The following is a 13,871-nucleotide window of genomic DNA, read 5'->3' as shown; positions in this document are numbered from 1 at the left end:
GGCAGCGTATCTGAATGAGGGACAGACAGCACCAGGAGCCACTGGGGAGGGGTGAGATGTTCCGATGTTCCCACTGCATCTTGTGGCACACCGCAAGCCACATCATGCCTGTGAGTGCAAGTATCAAGTGACCCACATGGAAATTCAGCATGATTGGGGAAGTAATGAGTGCCAAAGGGACTTAAATGTTGAAATAGCACAAAACAGGTACTGAATTTCAGTGGTGGTCTACTAAAAATGCACATAGGTGGATTTGGCTCATCCTAGTAACATGTATCCAGAGCTGTAATTACAAAATATGGGCAGGAAGTACTTCTAGGAGGCTGAAATCAGGCTTAAATATCGTTTCAGTCATTTGTTCTTTCAGTCAGTGCCTACAGTTTATACGCACGGACTGGCACCAACACATTATGAGTTACTCTTAAAATAGTTTTATTCACTAGTTCGGAAAGATTCTTCCATCCCTGCTTTTAGCAAGGCATTTTCAAAGAAGAAAATACCCATTTTTCTTAAACACAATGTTGTAGGATGTTATGTGCATTGAGACTGTAAACATCCCTAATTTTGTTTCAGAAATAATATTCTCACTTAAATAGAGGTTCTCAAATTGTAGTCTGTGATGATCTTCAGCGTTTTCTTTATTTTTACTGTGAGTTTGCAATTTAGTTTTGACTGCAGGTATGGAACTAACTAGCCCCATTCATTGATGCTAAGAAGCTTTTAAAAAATATCTATTAACAATCACCACTGTATAGAAATTATAGGAAATGTTCTTTTCAGCAGTTCTTGGTGGAGGAAGGAGGAGGAAATTAAGGAGATGTTGTACAAATTTTCCACATAACAGCCAAAGCATGGTTATGCCAATTACTTACAGATATATACTCAGGTGCATACATTCATTTTCACGTGAAAGTGACACAGTTTTTAAATGAGCTACACATGCCCCTCTTGCACGTATTTATAACCATGACTGGATTTTACATTATGGTAACATTATACTGTAGAACAAGGAAAGTGTACCAAAAAACCCAGTATGTCTTTCTTTTTTCTTTATAAGCATGAATTTGGAAAAAAAAAATAATAATCTGGAGATTATTGGATTTTCTGTAGAAGAGCAGATCAAAAAATATTTAGAAGCCAAATGATGTGAGTAACAGAAGTTGAGATTTTGTGAAATCTAACCCCTTTATGCCCAAAGAATTTATCTGAATCCATCACAAATATTCTTAAGCCTAAATGCCAACTTAAAAAATTCACTTTTCTACCTGAAGGAAGATGCCCTCACTACAGGCTGCAGCAGACACAGAGTAAAGCCTGAGCATTACATTAAGATCTTCCTGTCTTTCTGCAGCCCTTTCTGCAGCAGGGACTCAGCCCAGCTTTCCTCAGCACAGGGCAGATAATAACACAGGGAACTTCCCAAGCCCTGGAAACCAAAGGGTTCCCATTGTATTGATGTTAACCCAATCTTGCATCTTCTCCAATTTGGGAGGCACCACCAGCCCCCAAATCCACTGGGCTCCCCTCACGGCGGCCACCCTACCACAGCTGCACCCCAGCAGCTGGAGAGGATGGGAGCATAAACAATTCTTAATTTCCTACCCCAAAGGGAAACAACCAATATTACAAGTCCTCTGGTTAGATTTGAAAAGAGATTTATTTGCAGGATTATCTCTCACCAAAGTTTTGCTTGCATATTCCAATATAATTTGCACAACCAGGGCAGTGAGAGACTGTAATACTAAACTCACTCGTGGATGCTGGGCACATCTGGGTGTTCCCCAGAGGACCACAGTCCAAAAGCAAATAATCCTGCTTTGAAGCCTCCCCAACCAACAGACGTAATCTTGATTGTGTATTCCCACCACGTAACTGTTCCAGGACACAGAGTACACAGAGGATGATCTGTCGCAGCCAGCAACCAACAAGATGACATACCACACTTAAAGGTTGCCTTCTATTCTTTACACCTGAGGGTCTCAAAATACTTGATAAGGTATGCATTCACTAAACTGATCAAATCTACCAGAAACTTGGGAGGGAACAAAATGTAAAGCCAAACTATGGATTTTTAAAAAATGAAAAAAAATAGACACTAGAAGTATCTGTGGTATTTGTAAGGTTAGATCAGATATATATAGTACATGTGCTAGAAATCTGATGAGATCTTAGCATATGTTTTCTTTTGTCCCCATGAATTTTTCTTTGTTTCACTGACATTTTTTACCCTTGTCTCCTAAGCAAGTAACGCTTATTCATCCCTACTCAGCATGTGAATATGTATGTGTGTGTCCTATTCCAACCAAAGAAAAATCTTGAATGAATGTTTGCATCTTGCTAGAGACAAATGAATATAACTGTGGGAAAAAAGCCATAAGAATCCATGTTTCATTAATGCCACTGCTCAGTGAGCAGCTTGATAAAATTCAAGGAAGAACGAGTCAGCATCGGAACCTTGAGTTTTATTGTGTACCAAAGTCCCAGCATTCACAGGACTCCATGCTTACCGTACATTTTATCAAAAGTCATGTTATTTTCTCCAACCAAAACACATCAATTCTTCCCTATTTCTACAATTTATCCAGATCAAAACTCCAGGCAGATTTAACTCTACATCAGACAGACCACACCCAGTTGTAAACAACCAAACTGTATTCGGTGACAGGACACCTTGAGAAAACCTCTATTTTTTAGCCAAGTGCAAAGGGACATGAAGGAGTTTTTGCTTTGAATCCTCTGCTGTGACTCCTTGTATATTCTCTAACATGTCTCCATTTTGGGCCTAACCTTGACAAAGAGAGACTCTGTAGTAGACAATACCACCTCAGGGTTTCTAGGAGTTTTACGTACTTGGAGAAGAGACTGTTTTATATCGTTTCATCACCACTAACTACTCATGAAAGTCCATTTCTGCAGTTGCTTCCCTTAAGGTTCAGTATTGATAGACAGTCCTGGACTAAATCCATCTGCATGCCTGACTTCCATATTTCTACAACTCAGTTACATGGTTTCCTCACTAAGAAAAACCAATCACAGTTGAGTCTTCAGTTAAAACTTCCATCCGTCTGATTATATCAAATTCCACTCTGTTCAATTCGCAGCTGGCTGCTTAAACCTCCTGTAAGAGGAAAGGACTGGGAAAAAACACATTTTATCTCCATCTTCAGTTGTCATAGGGTGGCTTAACATCAAAGAAGAGGAGTCTGCTCCCTTCCAAACACAACTGGCTGCATGTTCTTCCTTTGCTAGCAGCTCCAAAACAAGGGCCGTCAGCCAAGGGCACACAGATGTCCCCCGGTGCACTGCTGTGATGACTCTGTGGTGAAGTCCCATAGTAGCCTCTTGGTACAAGCCAGGTCTTCATTCAAGTAGCCCAGGTATAGTAAAAGGCAAGTGTGCTACAGACCTGCCTACAGACTGCCAACTGACTTGCTTCTTCCTGAGATACACTGAGACTCACTGAACACCCACACCATGGCTATTCACCCAATGGCAGCCCAAGGACATGCCCCACAGACATTGCTGCAGGCAAGCACTTGGTGCACCTCCATCATCAGATCCCAGGTTCACTCCTCATCCTCACCATCCTCTGATAGCCCACACCCCACATCAGTTAGTTCATACCAAATAGCTTTGGAGTGAGCCAAAGGACCTTTACACAGTCTTCTCTAAAGCATGGGCATGAGCCCTGCAATGCCGTATGCCAAGGATGCTCCACACAGAGCAGATGTCTTCTGCAAGACAGACCCAGGCTCAGGCCCCCTTCAAGGGAGAGCCAGGCTCACCGAGCCTGCTCTAGTTTTCAACAGATAAGAATAGTGTTTTGTGCCTTCTTCAGGAGAGAGCCAAAAAAAGTATGGAAACTGCAGAGTGATAAGCATAGGAAGAACACTGGCACTGGGATGCCCAAAGCTGTTTTCCAGTTGGATTTGATACACAAGAGCTATATTCCACAAACCATTTTTTTAAAAGAATATGCTATATTGGAGGTATTCTGAAGTTTAAGTATTTCTTAGAAGAATTTAGCTACCAGTAACTGGAAAACATTGAATTCAGCAGCTACCATGTGGCAATATCTTATATTCTGAAAACATTAACATGCAGCTAGTTTCAAACTTGCATGATGATTAGCCTGAAACATCTGGTAATGCATTCATCCTTGCTTAGATTTCCCTGATGCCCTGAAAATGCATTTCCACTTCCCATTTCCTTAGAGATAAAAGTCAATTTTTATTATTTCTAAACTTGTCTTGATGTCATTGCCTCCACCAACCATTTTCTCCACCCATCCCCCTTTCTGATATATTGTAGAGAGCCCAAATCACAAATCTGTATGTTGTCTAGAGTTCTTCGACTAAATGCATTTAAACACCAGGGTCTGCCTATAAGAGTATGGGGAAGCAGGGTTCAGCCAGCAGAGTGGCCTGTCTCAGAGTTGCTAGATTTCGCTTAGGAAGTCAGCAGGCTTTTTATTAGTTAAAATATTTGCAAGGTTTAATACTGATGACAAGGAATTATTAGAGGCATGCAGTTAGCAAAATTTCAGGTTGGAAAACACAGCTGAGGAAAACAAATCGTATATTTGCTGTTGCTGCACCTTTACTTTGTAAAAAGGCTTTTTGTATAAAGGCAGCCTATGCTGTAGAACAGCAAGCCTTTAATCTTACTTTGCCTTGCAGTAGCTAATACTCAACACAGTGCTGAGCCTTGTTTTGTTTAAAGAAAAAAAAAAAAAAAGACCACAGTGTGCAAGCAGTATTTTTAACCAACAAAATGCCCAAAGCAGTGTAAAATTCATGTTATGTAATCACAGGAGAGCAAGAACAGCTAAATCAGTCCAGGATATATGCTTAGCCAAGTGAGAAATGTTGTCTCTAATCATCTCTTCTCCAGAAAGCTTGGGTACCACTTGTAACAAAAATTGTTTAAATCACTGTTTTGAGTTCCATCTCATGCCAAGAAGACAGGCAACTGATCTTTTCAGAAAAGTCACCACGGAAAAGATGTGTTTTTAAAAAACTGAAGCAGCAAAATACAAGTAATAATAATTATTATAATAATAAAAAGCAGCAGCGATTCCATCTCGGAATAAACTCCTAACTCAAGCAACTTGACACAGGGTTGTCATTCAGAATTCCCACCTTCCACTGCAGAACAAATGCAGCCTGACCCTGACAGCGTCTGTGAAACATCTGGAATTTGCCTTTTTTGATAATGCTGTTTTATTAAAGCCCCAAGCCACATACACTGCTGTCAGCTTACTCTCCTTAGAACTACACAGGGTCAGCATATTGCTGCAGTCTTGTTTAAACCATCTTGAAAAACTCATTGGACTCTTCTATGTGTGTGTTGGGGAGGGAGGTCCTAAAAAAATGTTCTAATTCTTTTTCTTTTAGCCCTCCTGAGCAAGTCTCGGCCCTGATAACACATACTTTTACTGGGGTCGTTCACAGTGACTCCAACTCAAGACATACTGCATCCCCACAGAATACAACAGAAAATCCTAAACCCTTTAGGAGAGCACTGCCCTCTGAAATCAGTCTCAATGGGCAACGGCATCCCTCCAGCTCCAGGGTCAGCTGCAGACAAACTGCTGTTCTTAAAGGAGCAACCTCCACCAGCACTTTGTACTCTTCACTATAAAGCCACACTACTGTTTTCTAACAAAGCTATTATTTCCCCAGTGTCTTTAAAGCATGCAAAACATCAGTGTCATCCAATTTATTCAGCACATTATGTTGCTTGCCTGAAAAAAAATTCTCAAAGGACTAACTCTTTACGTCACCTTTCTGTACCAGTGTTGTTTTTATTTAATATTCATATTATGAAAATGCAAAGAAGACTAAACCCAGTGCAAGATGCCACTGTGCCAACTATGCTAAAATGATCTACTTCCTGCCCCAAATAAATGCACCTCAAATAAAACAAAAGATAAATAATCCAGCATTGGCTGAAATATTAAATCCATGGGTAAATCACTTAGCTGGGAACACAGCAGCTTTCAGCAATTTAGCAAGTGAGCTCAAGAGGAAAGATTAGAGTCTGCCTGAAAATTACCTCCTAAAAACTTAAAAAATTAACTTTAATCATCCTGAATGTGAAAGACCACAGACAGCACAGTCCCCTGCCTTTATCGTGGCACAACATCATTGACCGCAGGAAGAGTTTTGAGTCAATAAGGACAAGACAGCATTCCTGTGATATGCCTGCAAAATGACATTTCATACAGTTCTGATTGCAGTTTCTCCCCCACACATTCATTTGTCCTAGAGTTAAACTAATCCTCATGTATTCCAGTTACCATCTAAAGTCCACCTCTGAATCTGTTCACTGTTAAAATTATGCAGAATATAACATAGATGTAGCAAGACTAAATTTAAACTGGAGAACTCTGTAGCTGTCACCCCAGGTGCACAGGCACCCTCAGGGAGCAACCAAAAATCAGATTTCTAGTTCTATACAAATGAGAGTGCTTGCTTTACATTCCTGGATGAGAAAATTGCAGTAATAGTAGTTGTTTGGACATTGGGGCTCCTCTTGCAAACACTCAGCCTGAAGCTAGTGCTGGCTGCAGTTTCACAGAGCCTGGCTGTACCTCACAAAAACTGTTTTGTCAGAGAATTGTCTGCCTCTCCCATGCTCCGTTCTCTGTGCAAGTGGCTGAAGCAAAACTATCAACAGTTCAGATCCCAGCTGGGTACCAAAGTGCTGCTTCAGGCCAGTCTCCAAAGGGGCTGCTCACAAGCCAGCAGTCAGACTCCTTCCTGCCACCGCAAGCAGGATTGGGCCCTGGCTATTTGGGTTACCCAGGGGTTGGCATTCAAAATAGCCAGTCATTGAGTGTGCTGATTAAACAAGAATCAGACTTATTTTTCCTGAAAAGCAGGTAATTAAAGTGCTAACTCCAAAATTTTCTTCTATTACTTCATTTTATCAAACCACAAAATCCTCTTCCCTTAGCTTTCCAGGAGAGTAACTTAAAATCCCAGTCAACCATCAAACAGTACCCTGTTAAACATGTGTCCTGGGTTCAGCAGTAGCAGTCATGTTTCTCCTTGGTAGCTGGTGCAGTGCAGTGTTTTGACTTTCGGCTCGGGAACAGAGCTGATAACAAGGATGTTTTGGTTTGGCCAAGGACTTTGTGAGCCTCATGCTCTGCCAGGGAGGAGGGGAAGCCAGGAGGAAGCAGAGACAGGACACCTGACCCAAACTGACCAAAGAGGTATTCCATACCACAGCACGTCATGCCCAGGAGGTAACTGGGAGTTAGCCGGAAGGGCTGGGAGACTGCAGGGTTGGAGGAGGCATCGGTCAGAGCTTGGTCGGGCTGAGGGGGGCAAGTTATCGGTTGGCTGGTGGTGAGGTGTTGTATTCTCTTCCCTTGTTATTTCCTTTATCATTGTTATCATTGGTGGTAGCAGTAGTGATTTGTGTTATACCTTAGTTACTAAAGTGTTCTTATCTCAACCCGTGGGAGTTGCATTCTTTTGATTCTCCTCTCCATCCCTCCGAGAGCAGGGGGAGGGCAAGAAAGGGGGGGGAAGTGAGCGAACGAGTTACCTGACTGGGTTTAAACCACGACAACATGCTAATTAAAAGTATTTCCACAGCTCACTTAACTTCCTGACATTATTCTTTGGCTGCATACTCCTTCCAATAGCAATAAAAAAAACTGGATATTTACTTAAAAAAAAATAATAATTCCATTTTTCTCTTCTCAGATTTCAAGATGAACCTGGGAATGCAACAGCTCTTGCAGTGACCTCTTGTGGCAAGCGCTCAGCAGCGCTCAAGCGACCCAGAAACACGTTTCTCCCGCCGCCTGCAATACACACATCAAGAAATATTAGAAATAAAAGACCCACAATATAACAAGCAGCTGGTCAGACCTCGAAGAATCCAGCTACTCCTTTAGTTAACAATATCGCGTTATTTGGGTTTCTAAATTAATACAGTGGTACAAAGCTGCCATAACTATAACCATTAAAAACATAATGATAAGAAACACATAAAAAAATTTAGGCCATGTAAAAGTCCCCCAACTTCATCAGCAGTCAGACATGCTTAATCTTTCTGCATTCAGCAAGCCAACTTGAGAATTAAAGAAAGCAGGGTGCCTGCAACTGAAAACTCCTCACAATTGTCATCTAGTAATACTTCATGTAAAAATCCACTTTGCATTGATTTATGTATCAGCAGGCACCCTGCAGTCCTAGAAACTGCAAAAGGAACCCTGTGCCTTCAAATGCAAAGAAAGCCCTAATGACATAAGCTTCTTGGACATCCCTTCAGTAAGCTCTCTGCAGTCAGCTGAGCCAGAGGATGGAAACTTTCACCCCACAGTTTATAGTGTCCTTCTGTAGAGATTTAGGGAACTGCCGAGGTCCGCATTTTTTCAGAAGATCCAGAGTGACAGACATCGTGTAAATTTGAAGCAACTTGCCTTAAAGAACTCTCTCTGCAGCGTTTGTAACTTCACTTGGATCAGATGAAAGTGCAGCTTTGTTTTAATTTAGGGGAGCAAAGCCTACACGTATCATGTCCCATAACAACAACATTTTGTCACCCTGCCTGTAAGACATCAGGTACAATACATGGGCTAGTAAGAAGGACAGGAGAGACAATAGACACTTATTTTATCTATCATACTAGTATAATAAAAATGAAAAAGTGTCTTAGCACTACAGATGTGACTCTCATTTCCCTCCCCTTTCCTGGCTAACCTCCCTTTACAACCCCGTCACTGGTACCGAGGGCTGATCCTTTAGTCCTTCAAAGTCACAGGGACCCAGCAGAGTGTAAAGCTCTGTCTGAAGGAACTGCTTTGTAGAAACATGGCACAAAGCTAAAAAAGGCCAGGAATTAAATGCTAGCTTCATTAAAGCTCATGGTAAAATTCCCATGTAAGCCTTGCAGAACCAAGATTTCAGCCCAAGAATCAAAATACGTTCGTGAAGGACCTGAAAGACACATTTTCCTGAGGAAGCTTCTAAGAGTTATTGCAACAGAAACAATAACCAATAATTATGACTCTTACCATATAGGTAAGCTTATATATAATCTTCCATTAAATTAAGTCCCTCTTCCAGGCTGTTAGCACTCTATTGCAAATTGCCGCAAAGCCCCAGAATTAATCTTTCCCAAACTCACTCTCTATCATAAAAGCAAATTATACCATTAACATAGGCTTAATGCTTTTGTTGCTAGAATATGTGAAGGGTGAAGATGGACAAGCAAGACAAACACATTCCCTTGCCCCTGTGTGCAAGGCTCAACTCACTGCATTCCTCTACATGCTTGCCAGGTCCACAAAGCCCAGCCCTGCTCTGGACTTGCCCAGTTCTGTACCTGTGACACCTCCACGATGCTGAGCCGAGGTCAGTATCAGCAAGCTCTGAATGCACTAAAGAATCAACCAATAATATTAACAATAACAGGCACAGACTGCTGAGAACATTTTAGGAGAGAACACTGCCCTAGGGAAGGCCCTTATTAAATGTCCAAAATACTAATGGCAGTAAAAGGCAATCACCTTAATGTGATTTAACCCAGTGCTCGCACAAAACACTTTTTTCAGATCAGCAAAAGACCTGGTGTTCCTAAGATCCAGGGCACATTCAAGACTGTAGTAAGATTGTATCAATCTTTGTGAGCATCAGATAAGACCTTTACTGGATGTATTTTCACTGTGCTTTAAAAGAAGAAGAAAGATTGGACAGTACACTGAGATTAGCCAGAAGATAGGAATGTGTATCCTGAGCACTTGGCCCTTTTTACCAGCTGCAGCAGTTGGTCTAACAACAGATTCCCCTGCTTCTCCCACAGACTTTGTCTCTGCTCAAGTGGAGCTCAGCTGAGGTGTGGGCAAAGAACCCACTAAGCAGCTCAGAGGTTACTGTCCCCCACCAAAGGCTTTGGGAAACACCTGCACTCTGCTGCTTCCCAAAAGACAAAGCACACTCCTGCCCTAAAACACTTCATAAGCTTCAAGGTGTTAATTTGCCTCCAAAAGAGAGGTTCCCTGGGCAAAGGGACACTGTGGGACTTCTCCCTGACCCATCCCATAGCTTTGGCAGTGGCTCCATCCTTCCCAAACACATTGGCTGGGAGTGGGACAGCTCGGCAGGGTAGCCCAGAAATCCCACCTCTACATACAGAGGACAGAGGAGCCATTGCCACCCCATTCTTTCTGCTCAGATCTTTGACGCTTTGCTTATAACTGACTTGCCATGATAGTTCCTCCCACAATTTTAACCTCATTTGCAGCCAAAGCTAGGGCAAAAAGGAAAGGTTCATAAAACTAAACAGAAAATAAGTAAATAATGCTGAAAATTGACTATATGACTGCTTTAAACACCAAGGTGACCACCACTCTGCACACCGTGTTCCCACTATGCCAGTTCTAACTCTCCATATTTTAAAATTATTGCAATTTTGTCTATAAATTTTGTTATTTAAAACCACCTCTGGCAACTTTGATTAATTAGACTCCAGCTACATTTCATTTTGAAACCATTGATTCCATGCTCTTAAAGAAGAGCCTATCTGCTGAAATACCTAATTTTTCCAGCTGTACCTGTTGCCTAATAGAAGATATTACCTCTACCTACTAACCTTCTCGTCATTGTTAAGAAAAGATTTATTGTCAAGAATGAAACGGAATTGCGTAATTGTGAGAAATCTCAAAAGAACATGTCCTTTAACCAGTAAAGGTGATAAAAGAGCTCTTTTTGAGGATGCTGAAAATGTATTTTAACAAACAATCACCAGTCTTTCCTTCATCCCATTTCTCAACTTGTCAATGAAAAATCTCTCGGAAACTGGTGAATCCAAGTATAAAAACAAAAGCCTGCACAGAGTCAGCAGATCAAATCCTTGCCTTCTACCAAGCACTGGCAGGAGACACTGGAATCAGATTTGCTCTACTGGATGCCATTAAGTTTGGATTAAACATCACTGAATCCAATGAAAATTACTATTTCTACAAAGGACAAATAAGGTTACTTCCTGGATGACAAAAATAAGAATTAAATCATGTTTCAGGGCACAGTACTGACCACTTAAATGAGTTAAATTCCCAATCCACTTTTCACCTTGTCCAACGGGGCAGATTTACCTCTGTAGCATCATGTATAGGCATCATCAGTGGCAGAGAAAAAGCAGAATGAATGACCAGATCAGCACGATTTAATGCTCCTAAATTAGACCAGGTTAAATCTGGAGGGGAATACACGCTTTTAAAGTATAATGTTCAAAAGCCTTCTGAGCTTTTACAGTTTTTGACATCTCAAAGCTTTACTGAGCTTTCACCAGGGACAACGTGATTTAATTAAAGCATGATACAAAAGCATAGCAATCCCAAGCCATGTTCCCAGCTCTGCCATGGACTCGCCCCATGACCTTGGGAAAACAATTGTGATGCTCTGAGCCCCTGTTTGTGCCAGATTTCAAAGAACAGGTTAGGAATGCCTCTGTGTCCTCTTCCACACGGAGCTGTGAAGTGTAATTAAAATCCACAAGCACTTTGAAATTATCAGAGGGAAAGTGCTGTATAAACCCCTATTAATTAAGCTTGCATTTAATATTCTGCTAAATAAATACACTATTGCGGGAAACTAGCTCTTGGTAATCGTGCAGCTACAGAGCTTGATGGGGAGTCAGCTACCCACCACACAACCGACAGAGGCAACACCAAAGGGATGAAGCCCCCCCCCCCAAAAAAAAACAGTTGATGGCTTAATATAAGGCTACCATTTTAACATAAAATATTTTAAAACAAATTCTAAGTCCTTATCCCACTCCTGCTCCCATGGAAGTCAATGAATCACTAATTCACCACCTGCCATCTAATCAACCCGCCAGACCATGTTAGGTCCAGACCATGAATGCAAGGTAAATCCAGAGTCATGGAACAGGAAGGTGGAAGGGAACACTTCTCAGCACGGTTTCACATCACATTAATGTCTTGATTAACAATACATGTGGCAACTTTGCTCAATACTCTGCTCTGCCCACCTTTCCCATTCATGTCCCCAGATGCAAGCCTGCACAGCAGTGTTTGGTATGGCAGGGTCACCCTAAACTTGAGCTGTCCAACAAGATATCTTTTAGCATATGCAAAGTCAAGGTTTCTTACCGCACTTCATTTGTGCAAACAATCGTGTTGCAGTAGGTAGGTGCCAGTACAAAAATGACATAAATAAAGGAATGTAACTAGCACAAGACTTGCCTAGAGCAGCGTCTACATTAATACATCTAGAGACGGGAGTCTGCAGCCACACTGTAACTTTAATGGAGCTGTACACAGTACTCTTGATCGGTGCTTTGCACTGGATCAAAGGATAAAATTAACTCCAACAGCAAGGAATAATTTGACAGCCATGCAGTCCTGAACCAGTCCTGTAAATATCCACCTAACAAGGAGCTGTAGATGAGCAAGAGCAGGCACTTCTTTACATACTGCTCAGCTCCAGGACCACCATCATCCCAATCACAGTCACTCCCTCATCCTCCTTCCCAGCACCTTTACCACAGACTTAAGTGCCACAGAATTACAAAGACTCTGAAACACTGAATGAAAACAGTTGCAAGCCCAATTACTAGAGAGCTAAAGAACAAGAAGAGCACAACGAACAAGACAAGTTATGGATGCCCCATCTCTGGCAGTGTTTTCAAGGCCAGGTTGAATAGTGCTTTGAGCAACCTGATCTAGTGGAAGATGTCCCTTCCCATTGCAATAGGGCTGGAACTAAACAATCTTTAAGGTCTCTTCCAAGCCAAACCATTCTATAATTCTATGAAGAATGAAAAAAAAAAAAAAAAAGGAAAAGACACGATAAGCAGAGAGAGTATTAGAAATGTAAATGATGACCACTTATTCTCAGAAGCAGCAGTACCGATAACGAGGTAAAAAGAAACGGAGGGGCACAGGGACAGGCTGGTGAAGGGCTGGCTCCAGCGGAGCCTGGCGGGGCACAGTAAAGACCCCGTTCCTTGAAGGCAAAGCTTTGGCACAGACCGCAGCGGGGCAGCGGGCGCGGCGGCTCCGTGCCCCGAGGAGAGCCGCCGCGAGGACTGAGGGATGGATGGACGGACGGAGGGATGGATGGATGGATGGATGGATGGATGGATGGATGGATGGATGGATGGATGGATGGATGGATGGACGGCGGGAATTTCTCACCGCTTGAGCGCCGGACGATGTTCTCCAGGAAGGTGTTCTGCGGTGCCACCAGCCCTCTCTTGCCCCCCGGCATCCTGCAGCGCCGGGATCGGGGGCCGGGAGTGCGCGGCAGCGGCGGCGGCGGCAGCGGCGGCCGCGGCGGCAGCGGGGGGGGGGCGGAGGCGGCTGGTGCGCCCGGTGCCCGTGAGTCGCGCAGGGGCGGCCGCGGCCGCTCATGGTAGTGGCGCCCCCGCGGCGGCTGCAGCGCGGACTGGGGCCGCGCAGCGCACGGAGCCGCCGAGCGCCACCTCCGCCCCCCGCGCCTGCGCGCCCGCCCTGCCGCCGAGCAGGGCCGCCCCGGGACAGCGGCGGCGGGGGGAGCGGGGGCCCGCGGGTCACGCCCGGTGCCGTGCCCCGGGCAGCATCATCGCCTGGGTGGCCCCGAGGTGGCTCTCCGGGACACCCGTCGAAGTTTCGCCTGCGTGAACCAGACCCCGAAAGCCTCTGGCCCCTGCGTTTTCGTCTGTACAATTTGTAACCTTTTGAGACAGCATTCCCCTGCTCTTAGCGGGAGGGTCTGGGGGAAAGCAGACTACGAAATGCTGCGTGACACAGTGGAAGGTGGCTGCGCTTTGCCCGCAAATGATGACCAAAAAGTGCAAGGTAACATGTCAAATGCCAGCCTTGCGTGGCATTTTTTATTTGGTTT

The 13,871-nt window shown here is 43.5% G+C and overlaps 1 protein-coding gene across 2 annotated transcripts in view; it reads right to left on the bottom strand.

Moving 5' to 3' along the window:
* Window positions 1-13,307, bottom strand: part of KCNH5 (potassium voltage-gated channel subfamily H member 5) — a 160,635-nt gene extending 147,328 nt beyond the window's left edge. For both annotated transcript variants that reach the window (XM_062630747.1, XM_062630748.1), the window contains exon 1: window positions 13,184-13,307. In XM_062630747.1, the coding sequence (XP_062486731.1) occupies window positions 13,184-13,256 (73 nt within the window). In that variant the 5' untranslated portion in view covers window positions 13,257-13,307. The remainder of the gene's footprint in view (window positions 1-13,183) is intronic.
* Between the last annotated feature and the right edge of the window lie 564 nt (window positions 13,308-13,871).

This window comes from Pezoporus occidentalis, unplaced genomic scaffold (assembly GCF_034315485.1).
Source record: "Pezoporus occidentalis ecotype Australia unplaced genomic scaffold, CSIRO_AGI_Poc_V1 ctg36, whole genome shotgun sequence".
NCBI classification, from domain to species: Eukaryota; Metazoa; Chordata; class Aves; order Psittaciformes; family Psittacidae; genus Pezoporus; species Pezoporus occidentalis.
Note: the sequence above shows the minus strand (reverse complement) of the source record. Positions and strands in the feature narration are given on the sequence as shown.